The sequence below is a fragment of the Salvelinus fontinalis genome, chromosome 14, assembly GCF_029448725.1.
Source record: "Salvelinus fontinalis isolate EN_2023a chromosome 14, ASM2944872v1, whole genome shotgun sequence".
Taxonomy (NCBI): Eukaryota; Metazoa; Chordata; class Actinopteri; order Salmoniformes; family Salmonidae; genus Salvelinus; species Salvelinus fontinalis.
This window is the reverse complement of record NC_074678.1, coordinates 23,745,540-23,755,517: the sequence shown is the minus strand read 5'-3', so window position 1 is coordinate 23,755,517 and position 9,978 is coordinate 23,745,540. Positions and strand designations below refer to the sequence as shown.

The 9,978-nt window shown below is 39.7% G+C and overlaps 1 protein-coding gene across 2 annotated transcripts; it reads right to left on the bottom strand.

Annotated features, from left to right (window-relative positions):
* Nucleotides 1-297: 297 nt before the first annotated feature.
* On the bottom strand, nt 298-5,983 carry LOC129869646 (collectrin-like). 2 transcript variants are annotated; one of them, XM_055944256.1, is made up of 7 exons: nt 5,900-5,983; nt 5,635-5,713; nt 4,677-4,735; nt 4,386-4,471; nt 3,893-4,009; nt 3,457-3,651; nt 298-3,365 (listed from the first exon to the last, which is right to left on the bottom strand). In XM_055944256.1, the coding sequence occupies exons 1-7, from the start codon at nt 5,966-5,968 to the stop codon at nt 3,233-3,235; spliced, it is 738 nt and encodes a 245-aa protein (XP_055800231.1). In that variant the 5' UTR covers nt 5,969-5,983; the 3' UTR covers nt 298-3,232. The 2 variants fall into 2 exon arrangements, with proteins under 2 accessions (XP_055800231.1, XP_055800230.1); XM_055944255.1 differs by having other exon boundaries at nt 5,635-5,930.
* Between the last annotated feature and the right edge of the window lie 3,995 nt (nt 5,984-9,978).

Sequence of the window (9,978 nt, the reverse complement as noted above, 5' to 3'; positions counted from 1 at the left end):
CCAGGTATGTGCCCATTTAGCCGTTTAATTATTACTGAGGAACTGGGTTGGGACATGGTGTAACATTTTAATCATTGTTAAGCTGACCCCACATCTACCCCTTATACATGTGTAATTGCAGGCATTGACTGAATGTGTGTTGCATCATATGTCCATAATCTTTCGTCGTATGCTGTAGCTGAATGGAGGTAACACTTTTTTCCCCCCCAGGTAAATTGACTGAACTCATTCTCATTTACAGCATCGACCTGGGGAATAGTAACCGAGGGGGATAAATGAGCCAATTGGAAGCTCAAGTCCTTAATAAAGTTTAATTTGCTTTAATCTCAACAGACTAGAGGTTCCACTATAGGAAAGAGGGAGACATCTAAATCACAGATGGTTTGCATATCCTCTGATTCACACAATTTGTATATTTTTCAATAATTTAACAATCTACAGTAATATCAAAATGGCCATTATGTCAAACTACAAGAAGATCCACTATAAAACCTGTTTAAAGTTTAAACCAATCTGTTCACGTGTTCTTCTCCAGTGTTTCACATTGTGCAAAACAAGCAGTAAAAAACATTAATGGGCATTTAACACTTAACTACATGCATTTCTTAGTTAAATCAATTATCATGGGGTTTTCCTTCCTCTCAAATACATTTATTGAACTGTTGCTACATTTAGATTATTTTCAGATCTGCGATCACTCAGAAGAAGCAATCATGATCTCTAAATGAACATGCTTATGGATTCTTTCTATAATTTCACAGTTTTGACAATATTAAAATTGTAGACCATTGTCACCTACTTGGTTTGCAGAAATGCTTAACTAAAGCCATGGATAACACATACTGTACAGTTGAAGTTGGAAGTTTACATACACTTTAGGTTGGAGTCATTAATGTGTTTTTCAACCACTCCACAAATTTCTTGTTAACAAACTATAGTTTTGGCAAGTTGGTTAGGACATCTATTTTGTGCATGACACAAGTAATTTTTTCAACAATTGTTTACAGACAGATTATTTTACTTATTATTCACTGTATCAGAATTCCAGTGGGTCAGAAGTTTACATACACTAAGTTGACTGTGCCTTTAAACAGCTTGGAAAATTCCATAAATTATGTCATGGCTTTAGAAGCTTCTGATAGGCTAATTGACATCATTTGAGTCACAGGTGTACCTGTGGATGTATTTCAAGACCTGCCTTCAAACTCAGTGCCTCTTTGCTTGACATTATTGGAAAATCATAAGAAATCAGCCAAGACCTCAGAAAAAACATTGTAGACCTCCAAACATCTGGTTCATCCTTGGGAGAAATTTCCAAACGCCTGAAGGTACCACGTTCATCTGTACAAACAATAGTACGCAAGTATTTATTTTACCTAGGCAAGCCAGATAAGAACAAATTCTTATTTCAATGACAGCCTAGGAACAGTGGGTTAACTGCCTTGTTAAGGGGCAGAACAACAGATTTTTACTTTGTCAGTTCGGGGATTCAATCTTGCAACCATTTCGGTTACTAGTCCAATGCTCTAACCACTAGGCTACCTGCCGCCCCAGTAGAAACACCATTGTACCACGCAGCAGTCATACCGCTCAGGAAGCAGACGCGTTCTGTCCCCTAGAGATGAATGTACTTTGGTGCGAAAAGTGCAAACCAATCCCAGAACAACAGCAAGGGACCCTGTGAAGATGCTGGATGAAACAGGTACAAAGTATCTATATCCACAGTAAAAACGAGTCCTTTATCGACATAACCTGAAAGGCCGCTCAGCAAGGAAGAAGCCACTGCTCCAAAACCACCATAACAAAGCCACACTACAGTTTGCAAATGCACATGGGGACAAAGATCATACTTTTTGGAGAAATGTCCTCTGGTCTGATGAAACAACAATATAACTGTTTGGCCATAATGACCATCGTTATGTTTGGAGGAAAAAGGGGGAGACTTGCAAGCCAAAGAACACCATCCCAACCGTGAAGCACAGGGTTGGCAGCATCATGTTGTGGGGGTGCTTTCCTGCAGGAGGGTCTAGTGCACTTCACAAAATAGATGGCATCATGAGGAAGGAAAGTTATGTGGACATATTGAAGCAACATCTCAAGACATCAGTCAGGAAGTTAAAGCTTGGTCGCAAATGGGTCTTCCAAATAGACAATGACCCCAAGCATACTTCCAAAGTTGTGGCAAAATGGCTTCAGGACAACAAAGTCAAGGTATTTGAATGTCCATCACAAAGCACTGACCTCAATCCTATAGAATATTGGTGGGCAGAACTGAAAAAGTGTGTGCGAGGAAGGAGGCCTACAAACCTGGCTCAGTTACACCAGCTCTGTTAAGAAAAATGGGCCAAAATTCACCCAACTTACTGTGGGAAGCTTGTGGAAGGCCACCCGAATCGTTTGACCCAAGTTAAACTATTTAAAGGCAATGCTACCAAACACTAATTGAGTGTATGTAAACTTCTGACCCACTGGGAATGTGATGAAAGAAATAAAAGCTGAAATAAATAATTCTCTCTACTATAATTCTGACATTTCACATTCTTAAAATAAAGTGGTGATCCAAACTGACCTAAGAAAGGGAATTTTTACTAGGATTAAATGTCAGGAATTGTGAAAAACAGAGTTTAAATGTTTTTGGCTGAGGTGTATGTAAACTTCCGACTTCAACTGTAACTGAAAAGGGATATTCGCCATATAGCCTATCACAAAAATAAAGTAAAAAGGAAACCCAACCTGTAATCTTGTGCATGATTTATAAACTACAACTGAGATAATGTGTATTCATTCATTGAGTATAAACAAATATGCATTACGCCTTTTTATAAAGTTACAATTGGATTGAACCCACTGGGCAAAAACTGCTTGAATCAACGTTGTTTCCACATAATTTCCACAAAAATTCAATGTGATGAAGTGATAAATCAATGTGGAAAACTGATTGGATTTACAAAAAGTCATCAACATAGGGGAATTTTGTCTTTTTTTCCACCAAACTTGTAACCTAAATCCAATGTCATGGTGACATTTTTTGTTTTCACATTGAATTCACATTAGTTGAACTGACATCTGTGCCCAGTGGGAAATGTCTTACTGTTCTTTTCACTTATTTATTTAACTAGTGGCTAGAGTCTGTTTTACCAAATCTCATACCCGCTGCAGTTTGAAACTGTAGACACAGAGCATAAAAGTGTCTTTGGAGTGCTTACTTGGCAGCATTGTACCGGAAAAGCCCTTACAGCTTTGTAAAGCGATCATCATCTGTGAATCCTCTATTGTAGGTGCCATCCAGGTTGATGCCATTCTCCACTCCTTTCACCTGCATGTCCTCTTCATCCTGCCCATCCTCTGTCATCCCTTTCTCTTTCCTAGATCAAGATGAACCATCAACACCAGTTAAACAACCAAACATTTCATTATGAACAGAAAGACTGAAGTATTGTCAAAGGGTAGACTCACCGTCTCTTTTGAAGCAGAGAGGATACGAGCAGGGCAATGATTCCAGCACACACAGCACCGATGACCACTCCAAACACGATGAGCCAGGGAGGGGTGTCAGGGTTGACTGGCGCTGCTAGTGTAGGGTGGATGCCCAGAAACTCCAGGGTCCTATCTGACAGGAGGAAGGCATTGTTGATGCGATGCCTTGACATCCTGTTGGTTATAGAAGGGGTTAATTTAGGTCCAGATAGTACATCTCTTCTTTTACAGGTCTGTTATCTCAAACTGTACTTGAATCTGTCTAAATACCACTTGCCTTGTGTTTCACATTGTAAGCATATCTATTTTCTGTTTTATCAGGTATTCAGGTGGATGCTTATGTTCATTTTCTTACTTTAGTTTATCTACAGGTGTAGACCAGTACATTTTCTTTTAAAGTAGACCAGAGCATTACCTCACAGCTTTCTCCACATCTGCCTTAGGAATAAGCATGGTGGCGTTGTCTGGTGATGTCACCACAAACCAGAAGGACACCCTCGAAGTCTGAACACACAGGATAATGTTGTCGACACTGGAAAAGTCCCACAAACATCATAATGCCAGAAATGCCATGTTGACAGCATTACACAACACACCAGGAAGACTATTTTATTGACTTAAACAGAAGTCATAAAACATGCTCACAGGAAGGCTGGAAATAAACCTTTATTACTATTATAAACTGCTCACCAACTTAATTAGAGCAGTAAAAATAAAAGTTTTGTCATACCCGTGGTATACGGTCTGATATACCACGGCTGTCAGCCAATCAGCATTCAGGGCTCAAACAACCCAATTTATAATGTACTACATGCTGATGTACTGTAGCATGTGCTTTGTATTGAGTTCAAACAGTGACTGATTAAATAATGTGTCAGACATTTTTCGGGCACTGTAGATATTCTTACTTGTATGTTTCCATTTGGAAGTGCCTCCTCATGGCAAAGGCCATAGTAGCTCGGAAAAAGAACATTTCACTCTGATTCCATTCATACTGCAGACAAAAAAAGTATAATCTCATCACCAATCACAATATTCAAACACATTTTTCTGTGTTGAAAATAATAAATGAATAGCATTTCAAAGCTCTTGATCGATAGGACCCCCTTCTGTATTTTAGAGTATATCACTGATTTCAGAGAACATTTCTGAAAATAATTTAATAATCTGCTGTATCTTTTGTTAAGCATAGTACTCACAGCATCCTCTCCCAAACCAGTTTTGAGGCTGATGCGCACTTTGTAGCCATTTGGAGCATCTACAGAGAGAATAACAGTTTTTTTTTATCTCTCTCCCCTACCTCAAATATTGTATGCTCAATGTTTTAGACGTCATGAAACATTAGCATACAATAGTCTAGTCTAATAAGTCACGAAGATGTTGACTTGAGTCACATCAGTTTATACAAACTGTATAATAACAAAAAAACACGACACCAATGAAACAAACAGTACAATAACAAAAAACAGGACACCAATGAAACAAACAGTACAATAACAAAAAACAGGACACCAATGAAACAAACAGTACAACAACAAAAAACAGGACACCAACGAAACAAACAGTACAATAACAAAAAACAGGACACCAACGAAACAAACAGTACAATAACAAAAAACAGGACACCAACGAAACAAACAGTACAATAACAAAAAACAGGACACCAATGAAACAAACAGTACAATAACAAAAAACAGGACACCAACAAAACAAAACGTGAATAGGACACCCTGCTCATCTAGTCTCACAGTTCTTTATCAGGACAGTATGAAGGACACTATCTGTACCACAAACCATAAAGTATTTTAATATTTACTGCGTGTTCGCCCTCTGCCCACTCAGGCACTCGCTGCTGTTAAACTAGCCAAATTTAATGCAGACAAGATAACAACATCCTGTGTAGACCATTTGAAGTCATGTAAACACTCACAACCAGTACCTTCTTCCTCAAAACTCTGATCAGCTGACATATTAAACTTTCTTTCTCCCTTCATTAAAATATTGGAATATTATCTGAAACAAACATTCAAGGAAGCAATAAACTGGTATTGTACAAATTGCAATACTTACAAACTAAAGAATAAAAAACAAACACCAAGTAATTCCAACTATGAGGATGTGAGCGTCTTATAAACCTAGCTACTCTGAGTCACTCACCGCGCTGGCAGAGGTCTTGTGCCAGAGCAGGTGCCACCACCTGACAGAGTAGAAACAGGATCCACACCAACATCCCCTCCTGAGCATAAGAACACAACTAAGAGTCTGCTGTGCTGCTGGCTCAGTCAAAGTCCCAGTGGTCAGACATTAAAGTTGAAGGAGCAGGCCAACAATGGAATCAAACAGACCTTGGGGTGGCCACTAACAGGGTTTATTGGTTGAACTATGACACACACAGCTGCTAGCTAAAACCCTCCCTGCCCACCTTTAAAAATGTAACAGCCCTATAACAGTTGTCACCAACAGTACAGATGGCCTGCCCAAAGAGCAGCATGTTTGTGAGAACAGCAGTGTGTGCGCAGCAGTGTCAGCACTATTTGTCCAAGCCTCAGAGAATTGGAAGAGGTTTGATAATGTGAGAGGGAGGCAGACCTCGGGAAGATAAACACACAGGCCCAGTCTTCTTTTGTTTACCCAGTGGGCCTGCTTTACTGTACAGATGGGATCTTAAAATGACCAGTATTGTTGCAGCACAATAATCATGCAGCAACAGGATTTTAACGTTTAATCCAGTCACTTTTCAGCTGATGTAATGTTGCTTGATCAGTAGTTAGGCTATTAGCTGGCCAAAATGAGGCTACTTGAAAAGTGCAATACTGTTAATATAACCGTGTGTTATTGCAGGTTTTCAGTGAATTTATGTAAATCATGCGGCACAGGAAAATTCTCAGCGACAACCGAGTGATCAAATTCAGATCCCTCAACAAGGGTAGAGCCTAAGGGGTATTTGGCCAGACAAAATAATGTAATTGACAATAATTGATAATACAGTACATCCAGCACCTCTGAACATATCTTTAGTACTTTTACCAACCTGGAGAGCTGACACCTTCAGACTTATGCTCCACCACGGGTCACACTGAGGATAAGGAAGATAGCTGACACTTCTCTTCTGGGTGTTTACAGTTAATAATACCTTTATTACGAGTATCAGTGATTCTGTCCCAAATGGCATTCTATTCCATACATAGTGCTCTACTTTTGACCAGAGCCCTATAGGGAATAGGGTGCCATTTGGGGGACACATCAGTATCACATCAGCTTCTACAGGACTAAGGTAACATAACAAAGATGAAGGTAGACCTAATGTAACATTACACTTTTACAATTCAGGGAAACTGTCATGATTAACCATTCACACTGCCCTGGATACATTACCTATAATGTGGTTAACTTTTCACCAGTGAAGGTTTTTGTCAAGCACATCTTAGGTTCAAATTGAATCATTGATTGTTCATGAGAAACATGGGTTACCACATTACACTTGGTCTGCCTGTGGAGGGCAGCTCTACTCTTCCAGCTGATTGCTGGCTATTAACAACAAATTAGCTGATTGCAAATCTATTTAGGAAGAAGAACATGCAGAAGCATATTAAATGTAATACAGACTCAGAGTGAATCTTCCTTGTTAGCTCATGAATACAAGACATACAATAACGCATTATCAGTAAATGATCTTTGCTCTCATAAAATGCTAGGGTATTTCGCCATACAGGAAACACCGATCAGAAATTATACTGAAATAATTTTATTGAAAGATATATTGCTGGTTAAACTCCTCTCTTGAACATAAAACTAGGGTTGATGTGCATTTTGCAGTTTGAAGTTGAGGAGTCCCTGCAGAACAATTGTAGAATAGACTTCATGCTCTGTAGCCACTGGGGTATATTAAGTCTGTAGCCACTGGGGTATATTAAGTCTGTAGCCACTGGGGTATATTAAGTCTGTAGCCTATGCATGCTCAACTAACCAGTGGCATGTATTTGTGGATGCCAAGGGAAGCCTGTCATGCCCTGATCTGTTTCACCTGTCCTTGTGCTTGTCTCCACCCCCCCCTCCAGATGTCACACATCTTCCCCATTATCCCCTGTGTATTTCTACCTGTGTTTTCTGTCTTTCTGTTGCCAGTTCGTCTTGTTTGTTCAAGCCTACCAGCGTTTTGTGTCTCAGCTCCTGCTTGTTCCAGTTTCTCTTTTCTCGTCCTCCTGGTTTTTGACCCTTGCCTGTCCTGACCCTGTACCCGCCCGCCTGACCTCTGCCTGACCTGACCCTGCCTGTCGTCCTGTTCCTTGGCCTCTACTCTGGATTATCGACCCCTGCCTACCTTAACCTGTTGTTTGCCTGCCCCTGCTGTTAAAATAATAATTGTTACGTCACACAGTCTGCACTTGGGTCTTACCTTGATTCCTGATAAAGCCAGACTTCCCCAAAAAACATTAAATAATTTATCTTTCATCTCTCTGTGTTTCATAATTTTCATTCAGCACCCCTCTGTCTCAGTTGGCAATCTATCTGATGCTGTCTGGTCTAAAAGAGAATGACATTGTTGCCACCAGTAGCATTGCATGCAAGGGAAGCCAGCAAGCATTTGGCCTCCCTTGATAAAAATAAATAATAAAAGCCAATCAGCATTGAGCTAAACTGAGTGAGCTCAACTATGAATGGTCTTGGCACACCAAAAAAAAAAGTGTTAATCACATTGCATTGAGAGCATACTTCATTGACAGAAACAACTTGAATTGTTGCATCTCGTTGTGTTGTTGTCCTCCGGTTGCTAGCTAGCTAAAATGGTTCCTTCTCTAAATAACCATGGAGATAGGGATTTGTACTTGTGGTTTTTGGTTAATTCTCCGTACTGGCCAATGACTATAAAGGCGATTCTGATCCAACCATAAATTCATACATTGTGCCCCTAGTTGGAGAGTATGGAAGTTCAATATGTAGCTAGATGTAGAAGGCTAATGTTAACTAGCTAACGATGACCATGAAATGAAGTTAGGCTAGCAAACAAGCATTTTAGCCAGGTAGCAGGACAACATAAAATAAAAGCTTGAACTTTATGACAGAGTGATAGACCATTTTGTCAAAATGAAAGAGAGGAGGATGGCATTGGCATTTCTCGACAAGTAGGGTGAGCCAACATGTTTTTCTACTTGCACTAACACGCACGCACAAACACACAAATCAGAACCATGGACAGCCACATCATATTTAGCTTAAGTTGATTGGACTAAATTGTTTTTAGTATATTTTAGTTGTCACTGTATTAGACTAAGCAGAGGTGATTTGATGATGTTGAAATGTTGAAGTTGAAATGGTGCTGGAATAGTGGAGGCAGCTCCTGTTTTCTTTGTGACTTGCGGTAACTCTCCATGGTTTTAAATCAATAGTTGTTTAGTGGTCTGAAAATGTCAGGAACATTAACTTACCTGACCATGCTGTAAGTCATGTAACTGTTTATTACATGCAATACGCTTTGTGCACTTCACCCAACAGAGGTTGCTCTCCGGTTTTGTGAAGAAACAAATGTGTGAATTATTCTGCCAGCGTCTTCTTATTGTATCGGCCTTAGGCCTATATAACATGGTCGCAAGCCATATGAACTAACAGGTTATAGACAAACAACACCATTATCACAACTCATTGGCTGTAATATGTCTTCCCCAGTGATTTGACTCACGCACTACTACTGCAACTAACTGGGGATTTTCCGTGGGGTTGATATATCATTTACTGGTATTCAACTTTGTAAGACGAGAGTTCTTTGTAGTCTATTTTCCTGTTTATTATCTCCAGCATCATGATGATGATGTCAAGAAACTGATATTGCATGTCCGGAACCGCACGTCCGGAACCACCCTGCCAGGGTTGCCAGGTATAGCTAAGACTTCTCTCCCATGACTACTCAAAACACGCCCACAAACCCTAAAACGAGCCCACATTGTTTTTGCTGCAACAAGACGAGTTGCACATAAAGCCAATGAACCCTTTTTCCATAACGTTATCGAGCAAAGTATGAAGGAATATCAAAGTCATTTGTAACGGCGTTAGAAGCTAAATTTGGTTTTCCATAAAAATAATAGGTCTAATTATTGCGAGCTAACCGTGACTAATAAAGGAATTTCAATATGTCGCCAGATCATGTTCCATCAATGGATGTTGATTTAACTAGTTTGACTGCTATGATTGTAAATAAATCCCTTATGCGCATGTGCATAACTATAGATAAATCCAACAGGAGAGTGAGGGATGAAAGTTGGACAGATCATCTCGAAATCCCTGTGCAAGAAGCACTTGGACGAACTTCAAAATAATGTTAAAACTATTTTCTGGTGATTGTGCCGTTATTATGTGCCAGATGTTAACATTTACATTACATTTAAGTCATTTAGCAGACGACTTACAAATTGGCGACTTACAAATTGGTGCATTCACCTTATGATATCCAGTGGAACAGCCACTTTACAATAGTGCATCTAAATATTTTAAGGGGGGGGGGGGGGG